At 36.8% G+C, this 18993-nt stretch overlaps 2 protein-coding genes across 6 annotated transcripts; one reads left to right on the top strand and one right to left on the bottom strand.

The window, feature by feature from the left end:
- Window positions 1-1819: 1819 nt before the first annotated feature.
- On the top strand, window positions 1820-5544 carry si:ch211-28p3.4 (E3 ubiquitin-protein ligase TRIM39). Its single transcript, XM_007259251.4, has 6 exons — window positions 1820-2153; window positions 2257-2352; window positions 2457-2690; window positions 2804-2823; window positions 3066-3208; window positions 3569-5544. Exons 1-6 carry the CDS (start codon window positions 2136-2138, stop codon window positions 4144-4146), a joined length of 1089 nt encoding a protein of 362 aa, XP_007259313.2. The 5' UTR covers window positions 1820-2135; the 3' UTR covers window positions 4147-5544.
- casp7 (caspase 7, apoptosis-related cysteine peptidase) lies at window positions 4259-15561 on the bottom strand. 5 transcript variants are annotated; one of them, XM_022668958.2, is made up of 8 exons: window positions 15377-15561; window positions 13723-13848; window positions 13025-13132; window positions 9881-10011; window positions 9252-9380; window positions 8421-8596; window positions 7651-7789; window positions 4259-6979 (listed from the first exon to the last, which is right to left on the bottom strand). In XM_022668958.2, the coding sequence occupies exons 2-8, from the start codon at window positions 13836-13838 to the stop codon at window positions 6753-6755; spliced, it is 1026 nt and encodes a 341-aa protein (XP_022524679.2). In that variant the 5' UTR covers window positions 13839-13848; window positions 15377-15561; the 3' UTR covers window positions 4259-6752. The 5 variants fall into 5 exon arrangements, with proteins under 5 accessions (XP_022524679.2, XP_007259315.2, XP_007259314.2 ...); XM_007259253.4 differs by having other exon boundaries at window positions 13723-13845; XM_007259252.4 differs by having other exon boundaries at window positions 15400-15561.
- Between the last annotated feature and the right edge of the window lie 3432 nt (window positions 15562-18993).

Below are 18993 nucleotides of genomic sequence, written 5' to 3'. Positions count from 1 at the left end.
CTCAGAGTATATTATGGCAGTTGATCTGTTACACGGGAGACGGGGACGGAGGGATGGACGTAAGTGCAATATATTATTTATTAAACAAACAAGATAAAATAAAACAGTAAACAAAACACGGGTAACGCAAAAAACTTACAAAGAACAAGGCAAGGATAAATCAAACTAAGAAACTCAGACTAAGAAACTAAGACTAGGATACATACGGGCAACAAGGATACATACAGACTAAGGATGCAAGGATACAAAGGATACAAAAGACTCGACACTGAACATTCAAACAGAGGGGCTTAAATACAGGAGGAGAGTGAGAAACACCTGGGCTTGGATGACGAGGGGGCAGGGTTACAGACAGGACACAGGTGAGAACACTAATAGCTAGGGCAGGGCTGGGGCGGAGCTATGGTGGAGACAGGTACAAAAACAACAACACAAGCACATGGCTGGGAACACTTGACAGGAAAACAGAGGGGCAGGAGCACAAGAGACCAAACGAGGGAGAAACAGAAGACAGACATGGGCTAAGGTGTAACATGATCTCTTTTAAAATAAACATTTTAAATGTATATGTCAATTGTCATTAAGTTCATATAGGTGTCATGTAGCCTGTGTAAATCAGCTCCTTGCATACATTCCTTATCTCTCCATTTTACCGTTTTACACTTTTTAGCCTACATGAATTATTATAAATTCTGCAGGTAATTATTTACATTGTGTCAGTTATTAATTATAATAAATGGAACAAAAAAAACACTTTTTTATTGTTATATAAAGCGAACATGACTGTAAAAATGGTTCAAATCCTGTTCAATCCGGTTCAAATTTCACTTGTATAGAAACGGTGTCAAAACTTGTGGCATAATTGAAGGTGGAATATTTCAAGTATTCAAATTGTTTGAAACTGACCTGTAGAAGCAAAAATACTCTGAAATACAGAAGTGTTTTTTATCTCCAGCGCTAACCCAGCACACCTTTATTGTGTTTATAAGATTAGCTGAACAAACACACATTCTCACACTGTCCTATAGAGATATTCTCCTGATGTTCAGTGCATGTCACTTATTAACTTCATGAGTTAAAGTGAAGGACAGAGCACTGTAGAGCTGTAGAGCTGGATTTTTTTTAGCAGAGTGGTTAGCTCAGCTCATTTAAAAAAAGACTTTACTAAATATGATTTATTATCCAGCTAATGCTTTAATATTTCAGTGCCATAATTTCCAACCATCTTATAAATGTTTAATGTCAATCAAAAGGCCATAAACCTGCTGCCATACATCAGATGGAAGTCAGTGGACCTGCTCTTTGAGCCACTGCCAGTTCTGGTCAGAGTGCTGGTCAGGATGGCCTTCAACTCTCTCTCTCTCTTTCTTTGTAGAGCAGTGGAGAGACAGGCAGCAGCTGTAGGTGATTTGGCGTTTTCCTCTGTACTTGTGTTCATGCGTGCAGACAATTCCTACCATTTCTGTAAGCCATTTGCTAGACCTTTCAGGGTCAGGGCCACAGCCTATTTTGACATGGGCTGGTATTCCTATATGGTTCACCCAGTGTAGATGTCAACGCTCTTGGATCGACTGTAACATTCTATACTTTAATGGCATAGCAAATACTTTACTGTTTAATTACCTGAAGGATAGAACCAATACACATACACACCACCATTACATTAACAATCTCACTCAGAAGAGCAGTGATTTATGAGTCCTAACTTAAACTGTCGAACCTTTGTTCTAGTATGTTCCTATGCTTTTGTTCTAGTATGTTCCTGCTCAATTTCAAACACCTTTGAGTGCTTGAGTAGTGGATATAAATAGGGCTTAGTTTGGCTGTGGCCTCTTGTTCGGACACAGTTCAATCAGACTGCAGCACAGAACAGTCTTGTTTCTCTGAGGAGTTATGCCTTTAGATTTACAGACCTCCATAGCAGAAGTTGAATACTTCCCAGGGCACACAGGCACTGGCTTTGCCGTGACGGTGGCAACACGTTCCAACCCCCGGCCTTGGCATCCCAGCAATGGAGTATAAAGGCTGGAAGCTGCCTGTGATGAGAAATTCTTTGGTGGTAGACTGGTGGAAGAGCTGAAGGATTAGCAGAATTTGCTTGGTGGAACCCAATTACATGACAAGATAGCGCAGTCATGAGGACACAAGCTCAGGTAAAACATGTATTTATCTGTATTTTAGATCAAAGTGATGTACTTTATATCAGATACTTATTTTGTGATAAAACACTTTCTTATTACATTCTATTTAACATAGAACACACCTGTAAAACAACAGGAGCACCTGAAAAAGCAGAGGGATATTCTCGCTTACAGAATGAAAAAACTGTCCGCAAAGCAAGTGGGCTTCAGTGTAAGTCGTGCTATTATTACTTGTGACCTTTGTATTTAGGGGAAGGGGCTGAGCAATCATTCTGCTATATGATTTATATGCTTCTAAATCATAATTCCTCTCAGAAAAAGACAGAAGAACTGAAAACAAAGATAAAGAAGAAATATGACGATATGAAGCGAGTTCTGGATGAGGATCTAAGGATCACACTCTGCCAGTTAGACATGGAGGAGGAGGCCATGGAGAGAGCTATTGATGAGAAAATAGAGAGGTGCTACCACCTGACCCAGGACCTGGACCAGCAGCTGGCTGAGCTATCCACACAACTGGAGGAAGAAAAACAATGCAGTAATGACCAGGTACTGGCAGTGGCATGAAGGGGCCTTTATTGTTCTCCACATTAACTTAGACTGTGTCTTTCCTTATCATTCATTCATTTATTCATTTGTTCTTTCTGTATTTTCCCATGCAGATCTCTGAGATGGAGGATAGGTATGTCACAATGTCTGCTTGCTATCTTCACTGTGATATGAAGTGTATATACAAATGTGCTGACAAAATAAAATAGTGTAATAAATTGCAATAGCAAAGCTGACAGGTTGCATCTTCTCAAGGTATTTTCAGGCAATTGCTGAACCAACAGGAATGACAGCTTAAATCTAATCATATTTTCACTGCACTGTTTCAGCCACAGCTCACATTCTTTTGCTCTTTCTATTTCTTGTGTCTAAAAGGGTAACTGAGACTCTGAAGATTACAGATCCGGAGCTGATCCAGATGGATGAGTTCAAGAATGAGCAGCTACTCAGTTTAACCATCAATTTACTGCTGTTCATCCGCTCACAGGTCCCGGTGACCAAGAAACTCTTCCAGAGCTGTGAGTCTTCTTTCTTCCCAATCATTCATTATGAATATACACTGATATTTTAAATATCATGTGACAAAGGAAAAGTACTGTGTCTGTTTGCATGAAAAACTCTAGTCAGAAGCCAATGGTCATGATCATTACCACACACTGTGGTGCAGCTGTCCACCGTGGGTAGTAATGCATTATAAATAGGGTTTTTTTGGAAAATCGTCTATTTTGGTTCTATTTAGAACACTTAAAAAGTTTTTTGTTTTAAAATAACTTGTTTTATTCTAGAAACATTCAAATAAAATTTAAGGTTAAATTTTATGTAATTGTTTGATGACGTCTCTGATAGGTTGCTTTAATATATCTCGCCTTCTCTCTCAGATGCTCAAGAGGTGATCCTGAACCCTGACTCTGCCCACCCAAAGCTCATCATTTCCCCAACTGGAGATTCAGCCACATACACAGAAACCTGGCAAGAAGTTCCAGAGAACACATCCCGGTTTGACACCACTCTGAATGTCATAAGCCGAGAGGGCTTTAAAGAAGGACGCAACTACTGGGAGGTGCAGGTCAGCGAGAAAACATACTGGGAGCTGGGCCTCACCTATCCCAGCATCCCCCGCAAGGGTCGTGAGGAAGACTGCTGGTTGGGCCGTGGGCCAGAATCCTGGTGTGTGGAATTCTTCAACGGTGACTACACAGCATGGCACAATGGGGCGTCTCATGAGCTGACCCACATAACTGGCAGGACCTTCCAGCGTATTGGGGTCTTCTCCAGCTCTTACGGGGGTCTTGTGTGTTTCCTGGGGGCGGACACCATGACCCCACTCTACAGTTTTTGTACAGGCACATTTACAGATGCTCTTTACCAGGCCATATGCCCCGGCCATGACAACCAGGGCACCAACTGGAAACCTTTGCTTATCTGCGATGCCTCAAGATCGGCTCCCATTCTGTGATGAAAGGAATTACAGTGATAAATGTAACTATTTAAAGCTGCTTTGTACAGGATGGATTTTCAGAATTATATAAGTGAATGATGTTGATAAAAGAATGACAGAACACAAACAATATGTATTTATTTTTTAATACAACAAAATAAGGTTTACAAAGGCATTCTCTCCATGTGAAGTCACTTAAACAAAACATAGCCCCGAATTCCAAAAAAGGGGCAAAAAGTATGGCAGTGATCAAAAATATTTTTACTTTTTACATTTTTAGAGGGCATTTCATATCCCAAAAAAATGTTCCAAATCATTTCATATATTCCTGAGGACAATTTCATTTAACACTGTAAATCATTTAAAAGGATTTTTTCTTAAAATATATATATTTTCCCTTAAATTCCATTCCAATACAAGTAGAGCAAATACTCCCTTCGGTACAGTTTGGGCACTACATCACTAAGAGGTAATCTCTATCTCTCACTCTCTATCTATATATTAATCTATTTATATATGCACTTGCTGTCACATGAACAAAAACCTTGTATCTCCAAAAACCTCAACTTTACAGGTAAAAAGGGAAAAAAGAAAGGAAGTAAAAAATATTTTATTGAAAGTTATTTTGGAGCTATTGGTCCATTTAGCATGTAATTTGACACGCAGTAAAGGACAATGAATATGTTTTTTGATTGACAGCTGTAATAAATAGGAAGAGAGAGATAGCGTGAGAGCTGAGTTGATTGACAGGTTTATCTGTTCCATATACACTGTGTTTCTCAGTCCTGGAGGGGAGGATTGAGAAATGCTGCACTAACAGAAGGGTGATCATGATTATGTCCCATTAGAATCTGATTAAATCACTGACAGTATTGTCTGCTTCACACTCTCTGCAGCTTTACTTCAGACTGACTGTGATCCAGAAGAAAAGTGAATGTATGACTGAAGCAGATGAAAGTACAATTACAACTCAAAGAAGGAAGGAAACGCAGCTAATGCAGCTGGTTCTGAAACTCTCAGATGACCCTAGCCTTACTGCAATACTACTGCAGCATTGGTCCATGTGTCACCAGTAATACAGTAGCTGCCTGTGTAGATTATAAACTGGATTCAAGACAGAACATCAAGTAAGTTTTATGGAAAGAACAAAACAAATGATTACTTTCTTCAAGTAGTGTGCTTTTTAAAGGGGAGATACACCAATTTGATGTTTCTTCTGTTTTTTTAACACCCTTTCACTGTCCTTGTTAGGAAGGTCAGCCAATCAAAGACATCAATCTAATGAGGGGAAGGGCTGCTACTGAGAGTTTTGCACATGATGTGTGAGTTGATTGGGCGTTCCTCCTCTGTGTGTTACTTTAGAGACTTGGCAGTTGGAACTGAGTTTACTAATAAAAGAAGAAGTAAAGCAGTCATCTGTGTCCTGCTTGGAGTATCCTTTCTCTGTTGCAAAAACTGCTACATCTCACCAGCACTGAGTGCAATCCATTCCGAGCATCTACCACAGTCCTGCTAAGACCACCTCAACCGAACTGAAATCAAACACATAGCTACTTGTGCTTTAGGTTTATAGTTCTGGTGCAAATTACATGGTACACTATCCTAAAAAGCATCATTCACATTTCACATTAGACCCTAATATTTGTAGGCCAAAATGAAGGACCCACAACTGAAGAAATGTCAGAACAGGACACTGATAAAATTTCATAGACTGCTCTGTTCAAAGTTAAAAAGACGAGCAATAAAAAAAACTAGTGGTGTTTTACTGCCGACTTCATCATCTTAGACTATATGAGTGATAAAATTTGTATTGACAAAGGAGGTATTTCACCATGGAAACAGCCACTTACAGCCCTTACAGTTCAATCCTACAGAGGGCAGAGTAATACATTCTGGTGATTTGTGATGGGTATGAATGCTATCTGCTTCAGTTGTGAGCAGAAAGAAATAATGCTTACCAGTTTACCGAATTAAACTACAGTTTAGTAACGGCCCCTTTCAGACACAGGATTCACCTTGTATTTAGCCTCTTACTGTAGTGGTAATTATTTTTTTATATATACTGTACATTAGCACATGTTTCATTGGGCTTATTAACCCAGCTGAAATTTCTAAAAGAATATCGACATGCTCCAATTCCTCACCTACTGTGGCAGCAAACCTTCCAAGTTGGCAAAATGACATGGATATTTCACACTGCCAGCAGACAAAGAACAGTGGCATCAGTGTTCCATGGAATAACTAAAAGAGCAAAGAAAGTGCCCAGAGTAACGTTGGAAATAAATTGCTTTCACGCACAAACAACACCGTTTCCAGCTGGGTCTGGAGCATCCCTGAATATTGTGAACATCCGGTCACATCTGTCAGTCAGTCAGTCTGATGTGTCTGTACTGCCTGCCATGCAGAAATTTGTGCTGCAAAAAATAAAGGGTTACAATTTCCAAAAAAGATCTCTAAAAAGGTCTCTAAAATTACAAAAATATATAAGACAGGCAGCATGATGCATCAGTTCTGGTCAGAAGCAAAATAAAAAGTGGTAAAACATGACATGGAAATCTATGTACTTTGTAAAAATCTGAGCGTGCAAAGGCTGTAGGTGTCTGAGGTTGTTGTGAAGTCAGTCATCAGTTGAAGTAGAGCTCTTTGGTCAGCATGGAGACCACACAGGGGATCTGCTTCTTCTCACTGAAGCGAGGATCTTCAGACCAGGACTCAAAGTTGGTCGCCACCATGTAGTTAACCCGTGTGAGTATCTGCATGATTTCCAGCTGCTTGCCAAACTCGTTGAGGACATTACAGAGGGCCTGAACGAACCAAGACCCTCGGCCTGGATTCCTCCATGAGTAGTAACCTGAGAGAAAAACAAAGCAGTTAAAGTCATTCGAGTACATGGGATTAAAACATAGTAAAGAGATATTAGATAAGCATTGGCAGTTGGTGCTTTCTGTTTTACTTTTTTCTATCACTACCAATGCATTGCACAAATCAAGTCAAAACAAGTAATCACACCTTTTATAGTTAATTACAGATCATTATATTAGATTTTTTACTGATTTGGGAAAAACTATAAATCTAACTTAATAACTATCTTGATGACAAGTTGTAAACGCTTTCTGTTGAAATAATGGGAATTTTTACATCTCTGTCTTGCAGAACAAGTTCTGCTATATTCTTGGGCCGTATTCTTGCACAGCATATTTAACATCTACCATTGATGTTCTACTCTGTATGACTGTATGGGCCATTTCTTAAATTAGCTCATGGTAGATTTTAGGTCATTCTTTGTATCACTGGCCAGTTGTTATAATTCTCCTCTTTTTAGCTTCAGTATATGACTAACTGTCACATTTGTTTGAGAATTTGCTGGTATTTAGTTCTTCTATTGGTGGAATGTTTCTGCACCACTGGCTGCTCCAAAGCATAATAGATTCAACCTCATTCTCAACAATTCCTGCTCCTTTTTTCTCTAAACAATTGCTGTGGCCAAGTAATTCACAGACACTTAACAATAGACAAACATACCTGGAACAGTGGAGTAGGCAAACAAGAAATCTGCCTCCACAGGGATCTTGTGTCTAGGATTTGCGTCCGTTTCTATCGTGTCATTGGGTGGTCCTGAGTCAGTCTGTATGCCATCATCAAACTCTGAACCTCGACAAGCCTGTGTGAATAACACATTAATATCCTCCACAAATGGACAAGAATAAGTTTCCTAAGTAAGCGTATACTTGATACAATAATATAATATCCATGTATGTCCTGATAAATGTATAAATCAAATCTAATACATTACTCCTGTTCAAATTATTAGGTAATCGTAGGAAACAAAAAATAAATAAGCCTTTAAATATTTTAAAGAAATAATAGAAATTGTGTACGCAGTGCTCAAAGAAAGAATGATGTGTCACTATAATGTTATAGTGTTAACATCCTTTACTGATTTAATAAAATTCATATTTAAAATTAATCCTATTTTTCTATTTTATAAATGTGATCAAATCTTAAGGCAGAAAGAACAATAACATTATAAAAGGCTTTTAAAACCTCTATAATGCTGAAAAAGTCTAGATTGTAATGTTTAAATCATTTTTGTGTAAGTTGCCCAATATGCATAAAATAATATTTGATGATTTAAAAAAATTCAATTATAAAAATTAGTTTTTTTTTTTTAACTAGTTTACATTACTATTTTACTAGTAAGGTAAACTTTATATAGAGTATAAAATTAGTAGACACCATTTATACTAATTCTTTTTTACTGCCTCCTCTTTCAGTTTTTAATTTCTTCTTACCTGGATGAAGAAGAGCTTGGGTTTGCCCACCAGGCTCTTGCACATATCTCCTCTAAAGAGTGAGGTCATGCTCTTGATGGGCATCGCCCCATCTGTTCCATAAATCATGCCTTCCTCCCCATGGCTTAGCAGAATGCAGGCAAAGCAGGAGCTGTCGCTGTGATCCTCCTCTGAGACTGAGGAAGCACACACATCCAGAACATTAGGGCAAAGGACAACAATAACATATGATTTTCAAGTACATGTACAGGCACTGTTCAAAATTATATTGTGTCAGTTTTCTCATGACAATGTGTGCATTAGGAAAAACAAAATGAACAAAAATGTGATTTAATTACGCTGTAGGATACTCCAGAATTGTGATATTTTAGAAATTGTGATAAATTAAAGAAGATAATTTTATCTTCTGGCTTGGCTGACTAATTTTCCTAAGAATGTAGTGCACAGTCACTGTGGCTTTTTACCGCACTCTACCTCCAACCTAGTCACATGAGTATAGACTGCATGCAGGTGATGCAATTTGAGTTCTGGCTATTTACAATCTTATCTCAGATCTTGCCATGTGTTTATCACGATAATAAAAAAATATTTATCTTACAGCCCTTGGGTGCATGTACAACAGTCACAGCACGTACAATATACATTACAATATACAGTCCAATATACATTGCAGAAAACAACACATAACTGTCAATTATTTTTTACAGCACTTAAAAAGACATCTCTTATGTCTTAGATATGTGAATATTCCAGTTTTGCCAAACCAGCCAGTCAAACAAAAAACAGCACTTTTGGAAACAGTGGCAACCATTTTTAGGCTGTTTTACTCACCCTCTTTCAACAACCGCTCCATTTTTGCACAGGTCTGGTCATTGTAGACGAAAACATCAAATCCCAGGTTCTTAAAGCACTTGAACAGCTCTCCTGCATCCCGATCTGTGCCATTGCGAACATTCATCCCTTAAAAGCACATGATGTTGATATTATTATCATTATTAGATATCATAATCATACTTTCATTACAAATGCTTGCCTCCTAAATAGTTCTTGGCTTGGGAAGATTTTTTACATTATGTAGAGGTTTGTTAGGTTTGAAGGGTTTTTAATTGCACACACACGTGAACGCACACACACATATTTTACTTTTTTTTTCTTTTTGACAGTGTGGAGATGTTACATAAAGATACAGAGATCAGTTCCTATTCAACTGTGTACTGTGAATAATTAGCAATAATGCTGTGTAATACATTTGACAAACCTAAGCAACAAATTTTCACCTCTTATTCTCTTAAGCTACAGAATACTAGGGTAACTGTTGTTAATATTACTTTTTGATAACAACATGCACAGCAATGCAAACTGATTTAATTATTCCAGTTATGCCAGTAGGGGAAAAGGCAAAAGAAGGTTTAGGGGTTCAAATAAAAAAAAATGTTTTTACAATATTTGGCAAGGCCTACCTGTCTTTTCATCAAAATTCTTGTTGTTGATGATGATGCACTTGCCCACTCGCCGGTGGCTCATCTTATACTGGAATGCTGGTGAAACGATCCTGTCCTTCTCCCGCAACTTGCCATCCTTATTCTTCTTACTAACAATTAGAAAATAAAAATATTGAACTAGTACTCATCTATTAATAAACATCAATGAATATGTTTATGATAAAAAACACACACACACACACACACACATACAGGTTTTTGATAAAAAGCTGCAAATGAAAGCTGATCTCTGAACACAACAGCTGTCAAAACTGCCATTACCTAAAGTCAATTAAGACAAAACTTCCTTCCCCACAGAATTCCTTGGCAGTAAAACATCGCAAGAGTGAAAAAGATCAATAAAACTATAAGTCTAATTGGTAGTTTAGTGCTTAGTGATGAAATGGGAAACAAGCCAAAGTCAACAGCACCTAGTCTAAAAATATTCTGGCACAGTTTCAAGGCCACACAGAAATAGAACACCAAGTGAACACACCCAAACTTTACATAGAAATAAAGAAGTAAAAATATTAACAAACAAAGAAATAATTGTCATGGCTGCTTGTCAGGTTGTATCTAGTTGTCCCCGCCCCCTACACACACACACTTTAAAGTCTAATCACTAATTAAACATTATGGTAGTGTGATAATCTTAAAAACAATCCCAAAAATAGTTATTTTCACATGCCTGGGGGAAAATTCTCAGAGACTTCTCATTTCTCCACTGCCATATTTCAAAAGGTCCATCCAGATGGGTAAGCCAAAGCGGCCTTCGGGCACACAATATAAGCAAGTATTCCAGAAGGACCTAGCCCACCCGTTACCAAACAAACAACAATGGCTTCTAATCTCTTTCACTCTCGCAACACATTCAGCACACACACACACATGCAGGCCCCCTACACTGGGACGAATCACTGGTCCATAGAAATCCCATGTGATCTGGAGCAACAGGTTGCCAAAGTCACCCATCCCCTCCTAAAATTCCTGTGGCCTGACTAGCTCATCCTCAGCCGGGATACAGGTCATCCTACCTGGGTTCCTCATTTAGCGCTACGCCACTCTGCATTGAAACGTGTTGCTCCTCTCTCCAGCTCTGCTTGTTTTGTCTGAACTTCACCTCTTGGGGTCGATTTTTTTTCCTTGGCGTGTGGTGAGGTATACGCTAGGATCCTGACATGCTCTATACTCTATAAAGAGTGGAGTGATGGCTGTGCTGGCCAGGGGTGGTGCACCCTACCTGAGTCAGCAGCCACGCCACCCCCCAGAGCTTTCTAAAGGCCTATTCAACTGCGCTGCCGAGGTCATTCAGGACACCACTGACCCTCTGCTGACTGCCACGCAATCCTGCTCGGACCTACTGGCTGGGCTAGCTAATCCGTGTAGAAAAATATGAGCTAATACTACAATCTGTAGTAGCTGAGAGACTTGCATGCTGAAGTGTACTGAGTAGACATTTACTACAAGAAATGTACCTTTTTAAGGAAACTTTTCCATAAAAATCCTTAAATTTCATGCTGAGATCAAAATATAAATTTAGGCACTGCATCCAGCAGACTAAGGCACTGACACTATCATCTGAGGATCCCTGGCTCGAATCCTGGACCACGATTCTTTCATCAGCGTCAGGCAATTGGCCTTCCAAATTTGGGATAAAATGGGGCTTGTATACAAGGACCCTGAAACCTCTGCATTCAAGCCAAGTGCCGCAGTCCATATTGGACAGTGTAACACACAGAAATAAATATAAATATACCTACCAGTATATACTCTTTTTCAACAGATTAATAATGTCATCAGTGTCTGACTAGCACATTGTTATATATTAAATCATAATGGCCATTTGTACTCTACAGGACTAATAGTAATCTCTCTGGTGCCACATGGTGGTAAAAGCAGGGCTTAGAATTGTTCTGAGAACAGTTATTAGCTACTAATCTGGGACCAGATTCACAAAACTGTCCTAAAAAAGTAAAAAAAAAAATCTTTGATGTGCCTTTCTCATTAACTTCATATATAAAATAAAAGTAGCTAGGCTACTTTTAGGTTACTTACATTTCTAAGAATGTTCTTGTTTATTTCTAAAGAAGCTATATACTGTTATGGAGAATGACTGCAGAATTTTTTTTTAACTCGACAACAAAACAAACACACCCCTTCCTTCAGTGCTCCTTCATAAGTTCCGCCCCCAAATTCATTCACATTGTGGCTATGCAAACTGTTGCTATAATTGCTGCTGCTAAGTAAACCAGTTCACAAACAATGACAAAACAATACTGAGCTATTTCTGAGTTACAGTAAAAATAATCAGACTTTTTTCAAGCAAACCACAAGAAAATATTAGCTAAATCTCACATAAAAGTGTTTCAGATTAATATCGAATTTTAAGAAAAATTCCCAAAACAGACAGTATTCTTAAAATGTTTTAAAAATATTTTCATAACTTTACGAGAGCCTCACTTGCTCAGTTTAAACAGTTAAATAATAAAATTAATACATTTATGAAAAATAAAAAAAATATATATATTTTTTGTCACACTACAGTTGTCATATTTTCCAAGTGTTTATTTTTCTATTGTCAGTTCTAGTGTTATATACAAACAGGATTAAAGGCTTATTGTGCACAAATTTAACGTTATAACGAAAATCTAAAATCTGTACTGCATTGTTTGTGATATGCTGTAAAATGCAGCATAAAAACAAGGCTACATAAAAACACCAAATGTGTCTTATAATAGTCTCATTAAAAGATATTTATTACATTTATTATCCTAAGACTCTTTGCTTGTTTTTTTTTTTTTTAGGAAAGTTTTTTGTAAATCTGGCTTCTTTTCTTTGTCTTGTTCTCATGTTTCTCTGTACTTTCCCCCACTCTCTGTGAAGGACCAGTATGGCAGCAAGTTTTCATGCCAATTATGCGGAAGCTCAACTTGTTCCACTTGTTTAATCAGTTGGTCTTTAAGCATTTTCTTTTGGGTTTTCCTGCTTTGCCAAAACAAACCCTAACACTGAACACTCCTGCTTTCCACCATCCTCACACAGCCACAAAAAGCAACATTTTGAATGTAACTTTTCATAAAATATTAAATGGTGTTATAAAGATGTATATCAGTGCTGTCTTACAATCCAAAAAGGATGAATCTCCCTTTTCGATCAGGCTTTGCATCAACTGTGTCCTCTTCCTCACTCTCCTCAGAGTATTCATCTGGCAGTTTAGTTTCTGCATCTGTCCTGTGAATACAGCAGCAAGGAGAACATTAATTATAAATGATAATTAAATATAAATTTGAGGATATAGGAACCATGAAGTCTTCTGAGCTGCATGATTTTAGTGTGAAAAGTAAGATAATTCAATATTGGTGATTAAATTAAGTGATTATTATTTATTTATTTATTTATTTATTTTTACAAATTGTCATAATTAATCACTACATTTGTTTTTATAGGAATACATGCCACATGTATTTAGATATTGTACCTGTTAAAAAAGTAATCCAATTAAATAAATGTATTCACATGCATTTCATTATATAAAACTATAAATGCCTAGATATCCTAACCCTAAAACTATTTCTATCAGTTGACAACTATATTTATTTCTAGCATCTTTTTAATATAAATAAAACTGTACAGTCTTACTTTGTCTACAAAGGTGGCTTAAAATACAGGCAGCTTAATACAAAGCTCTTGTGCCACCTAGTGGAAACAGCAGACGTACAAAATGCATTTCTTTTAACTGACTACTGTTCTTACTTTTAGTTTCTTGTTTGCGTTGTCTTACGTGTTCCCCTACTGTGAAGTATGCAACGGTGTTTACTCACCCGCCAACAGGTTCCGGTAATCTTTGTTTAGGAGCATCTGTTGCATCCCCTTCTCCTCCCTTCTCATTCCCTTTCTTACTCACTTCAGCTTTATCAGGCAAAGTGTCTCCCTCCATCCCAAAGCTGCTGCAAAAAAACATGGGTCATGAGGTCATAGATGTTGGTTATATGTTAATTATATCTTATACATTTCCACTATTCTGCAGCTCAGTGCAGACAAGTGTGTGCTTTGCAAATCTGCAAATGAAAGTAGCTGAATGCATTTAATATTGTCCACAAACATTTGGACATACTTTTCACAACATACACTTTATGTACATAATTGTACATGATCTTATTAACTGATTAATTGAACAGAGCTAATAAATCACCAAAATGTGCTGGACTTTAGCTTGAGACCACAGCTTGACTGTAGGACACAAACAACTGAGCACTTTCACTTGTGGTAAAGGACTTGGTGAGAACCTCTGCTCTGCTGTTTTATGTGGTCCAGAAACAGAACTAAACAGACAGCTAACCACTACTATTTAATATTGTCTTAAAATGAGAATAATATTGTTAATCATAGTTAATGGGGACGTAATAGATCTTGCAAAAAAAAAAAAAATAGTAATGGTGAAAGGCCTAGCTTCTAGTAATAAGACTAATATATCATAATGGACTTATGGATCATAATTAGTTACTGGATTTATCTGTAGATTTGATATTGTTACTAGTAAAAATCATATTACAGAGACCTTTATTTGGAAAAAATAAGAGACAACTTCAGTTTCTCTGATTTTGCTATTTATAGGTATATGTTTGAGTAAAATGAACATTGTTGTTTTATTCTATAAACTACAGACAACATTTCTCCCAAATTCCAAATAAACATATTGTAATTTAGAGCATTTTATTTGCAGAAAATAAAAAAGGGCTGAAATAACAAAAAATATGCAGACTCATAATGCAAAGAAAACAAGTTCATATTCATAAAGAGTTCAGAAATCAATATTAGTTGGAATAACCCTGGTTTTTAATCACAGTTTTAAAGTATCTTGGCATGTTCTCCTCCACCAGTCTTACACACTGCTTTTGGACAACTCCAAAAAGCCCCTCCTGGTGCAAAAATTCAAGCAGTTCAGCTTGGTTTGATTGCTTGAGATCATCTATCTTCCTATTGATTATATTCCAGAGTTTTTCAGTTTCAGTAAAATTGAAGAAACTCATCATTTTAAGTGGTCTCTTTTTTTCCAGAGGTGTAGTTAGCCTACTAACTAGTTAGTTAGCCACCTAGCTACTGTTGGCGGTTAACCATTTCCTGCAACTATAAAAACTCGCCAATTCAGTACGTTATACTGGTAAATATGAACACAAGGAGACAGCTGAATATATATAACGTTAGCTATTTAACTCGTAAACGGATCGATTTAAGATAGCAAATTGGACATATACTGAACAGGGGATGATGTTAGGTGCTGTATAGTAGCTTTTAAAAACATATTAGCGCTTTCTAAAAGGAAATGTAGAAAGTATAACCTGTGCTAAGCTAAACTTAAGCTAACATAGCTAACTCATCTTTTCCTGCCCACTACAACTCAGCAGCAGCAGCTGCAGTCACCGCCTACAGACACCCAGACTAACACAAACCCTCCTCAGAAGGAATAATACTCACTAAAATCACGTAAAGTTGGCTACCTAGTTAAATTATGTAGTTATACGGCAGTTCTGAGCAGCTCCAGTCCAAACGGTCGCACAGCTCCGCGAAAGGAAAAAGAAACAGAGAGAAGTGAAAAAGAAACTTTCCTGTGAGTAAACTGCCCTGTGTACAGTAGGCATACCAGCTTATCATTTAAAGAGACAGGCACCGTCTTCAGATAATGGGCTGCCCCAGGTCCAAGACGAATTTCCTCATTTGTAGGCTTTATAAATTCTAGTCAGTAACAGCGTTTTACAGGATAATCTCAAGGTATGTGTCAATAAACCAAAGCTTAACCATAACCCCTAAGTAATACAGCAAACCGACAGCCTTAACCCTCTTTGGTATGATGCTATCATCATCCAACAAACCAAACTTTTGTTTTTTACTAGTGCTGCAATGATTGTGATTGTGTTTTTTTCGATTAGTCGATTAGTCAGCGATTATTTTGTGATGTCTCTAAAAACGATAGAAATAACTGAACATGAGGCTTAAAGTGGCTTTAAATGTCTATATATTGTTTAAAACGTGGTGATAATTCATGAATAAATATGCAGGGCTCCAGACAAAAAAAAAATTAAGGAGCCAGTGACTCCTAAAATAAATAATTTGGGCGCCAATATTTTTTTCCAAGTGCCAAACAATAATGCTGAGTCTTTACTGCAGAAGGTGTGCTTATGGTACACTCCAACTCCACACCAATTGCTTTCAGCTTAGGCTTGCTTTTGGGGCTAATTGGAAGGGATTTTTGAGTGTTCAGGATTGCCAGTTCCAGTCTTTGAGGCAAACATGAAATGAGAGAATATGTTTTCCTATCTCACTTCTAAAGAGTGGCCCTTGTTCTGTCGAGTGTATATTTAACGATAAAAACTCAAAAGAAGCTCAATGTTAGAGCATGTTTGCAGTAGAAGTCCCCAGTAGATGTAGTGTTAGTATATTTTTATAACATAAATCACTGTATCATGGTAAATTTAAGGCAATGAGAGTTCATTACAAACTGCTTTTTTGTATTTAAATTATAATTAATAAATTATTGTATTTATTATTATTATTATTAATTTGTATTTACACTCTTGTGCAATGTGAGTCCAGGTTGTTTTATGCACAAAAAATAGATTTGTCATAAAAAACACGAGACATTATCAAAACGTGTAGGTTTGCACTTGCGCAGTGCCTTTAGGAAGCACGTATTGATGGGTAGCATAACTTGACAAAACACCGGTACACCGGTAGACCACCAGAAACGTGTCTTCAATAAGCGATTACGTAAAACTGCCGGGCACATCAGTCCCACAGTCAGTGATATACTTAACTTTCTGGGCTTCTGTCACGATCTTTGACGAGCTTTGACGTTGTCTGCTATAACGTTACATCCTACAAACTCGGCACAAGCTGAGTCATTATCATACGTTTTCGACACATACAGGCCATTTTTTTCTTATTAACAAGACGGGGTAGTTTCTCACGTGCATGTAGGCTCTATTAAATTTAATTTTTCAGTTTTATCACATGTGCGAGCTAAGGGAGGTTTTGTCGGAGCACACTAAAAAACAGTCGCGTGCATTTTTATGCTTTCGACTCTCTCCGTGTTTTTTCTTTTTTTTTTAAACGATGCGTTCCTGGTACAAAATACGTGTTTCCAGCGATATCTTTGCTTACTTTCGAACTGAATTCGCAGTACATTGCGGCCAAGAAGTTTTGAAATGTCTGTGGTTGTACTTTTCTTTATGGAAGCCCATTTCCGCCACCTGAAGAAAAAAAAACGTCCTCAACTAAGTCATAATTATGAGATAGAAAAGTAATAATTATGGGATAGTAAGTCATATTTATGAGATAAAAAGTCATAATTATGAGATAGTAAGTCATAATTATGAGATAGTAAGTCATAATTATGAAATAAAAAAGTCATAATTATGAGATAGAAAGTCATAATTATGAGATAGAAAGTCATAGTTATGAGATGACTTTTTATCTCATAAATATGACTTACTATCTCATAATTATGACTTTTTATCTCATAATTATGACTTACTATCTCATAATTATGACTTACTATCTCATAATTATGACTTACTATCCCATAATTATGACTTTTCTATCTCATAATTATGACTTACTATCTCATAATTATGACTTTTTTATCTCATAAATATGACTTACTATCTCATAATTATGACTTTTTTATCTCATAATTATGACTTACTATCTCATAATTATGACTTACTATCCCATAATTATGACTTTTCTATCTCATAATTATGACTTTTTTTATCTCATAATTATGACTTATTATCTCATAATTATGACTTACTATCTCATAATTATGACTTACTATCTCATAATTATGACTTACTATCCCATAATTATGACTTTTCTATCTCATAATTATGACTTAGTTGAGGACGTTTTTTTTTCTTCAGGTGGCGGAAATGGGCTTCCATATTTCTTGGATGTTCATCTTCGTCTGCATTTTCCAGTGCAAACTGCGGGCCAATGGATAAAAGCTCAGCTTAGCTACGCTGCTGTGGTAGTTACGTCTGAGGTAAAGCAAGGCTTTTTTTTTGAGGTAGGCAAAAACGTCCATATGATTGGGCGCCGTAGTATAGTTACATCGATAAACACAACCAAAAAAAAGCAAAAAATAAATAAATAAATAAATAAACGCAAAAAACCCTACTTTGCCACCTGTCGCCACTGGCGACTTAATTAATTTTATAAATCGCAAAAAAATATTTTTGGTCGCATTTGCGACCATTTTAGTCCTGATATGTAATCTGTTGAGTTTAGGCACTATTGGAGACACAGGCTAAGTTGAGTGTAAACTGTGTGAGTGAGCCATTTACCCATGTCCTATTGTACTTCTGTCCCCAGCACTTTGTGTAATGCAGTACTGTTACAAATTAACTATTAATCTACAAGGAAATTTGTAGTCGACAAAGTTGAATAATCAACAGTTATATCGACTAATTGTTGCAGCCATAGTTATTTCATACCACAACTTAATTTTTTATGTATTTATTATTTTATAACATTTTATTAAATGTTACATAAAAAAATATATAACATGAATAAAAGGCATACCTATGACCAATGCAATGAGCCATACAAGTGGATCATAAAAAAAAAAAACATGGTCTGAAAAAAAGTTCAAAAGTCTCCCAAATAGTGCTGTGATTGTTTTCCCCAAAAAATACAATTCATGCCGTAAAGGTCTAAGCACACAAGTAAGTATAAAAAAAATTGAATGTCCAATTCGAAGTCCAGAACATATTTGTGGCACTCCTGCTTGATGATTAATAATTAATATTGTAGGTTATGTAGCTTATTAATCTCAAAAACTCATCCGTATTCAAATGTGCTTTAGCTGCCGTAAACCCAGCCTTATGATGTAGTAATCAATGTAGTATTACTGTAGTTCATTGAGTCATATTACATTAACTCTGTAAGGTCATAGATTATAGTGTGTTAAATAAAAGCGGACAGACACAGCAGAGTCTCAGTTTCATCCACTGTATTTTCATCTCTAAGGTTTTAATTAAGATTTAAATATACACAAATTAATGTACGTACGTATATTTGCAGCACTCCCTGTG

Source organism: Astyanax mexicanus, chromosome 15 (genome assembly GCF_023375975.1).
Source record: "Astyanax mexicanus isolate ESR-SI-001 chromosome 15, AstMex3_surface, whole genome shotgun sequence".
NCBI lineage: Eukaryota > Metazoa > Chordata > Actinopteri > Characiformes > Acestrorhamphidae > Astyanax > Astyanax mexicanus.
The sequence above is the reverse complement of the archived record's forward strand: the minus strand, read 5'-3'. Positions and strand labels throughout refer to the sequence as shown.

Bases quoted from the DNA above. Each gene is read 5' to 3' on its own strand.
- si:ch211-28p3.4 (XM_007259251.4), top strand. The intron at 2,691-2,803 runs GTACTGGCAGTG...TTTCCCATGCAG, and splicing joins AACAATGCAGTAATGACCAG to ATCTCTGAGATGGAGGATAG. The intron at 2,824-3,065 runs GTATGTCACAAT...TGTGTCTAAAAG, and splicing joins ATCTCTGAGATGGAGGATAG to GGTAACTGAGACTCTGAAGA.
- casp7 (XM_022668958.2), bottom strand. From the start codon at position 13,838: ATGGAGGGAGACACTTTGCCTGATAAAGCTGAAGTGAGTAAGAAAGGG. The intron at 7,790-8,420 runs GTAAGAAGAAAT...TTATTCACACAG, and splicing joins CCAAGCTCTTCTTCATCCAG to GCTTGTCGAGGTTCAGAGTT. The intron at 6,980-7,650 runs GTATGTTTGTCT...TTTTTCTCTCAG, and splicing joins TGCCTACTCCACTGTTCCAG to GTTACTACTCATGGAGGAAT.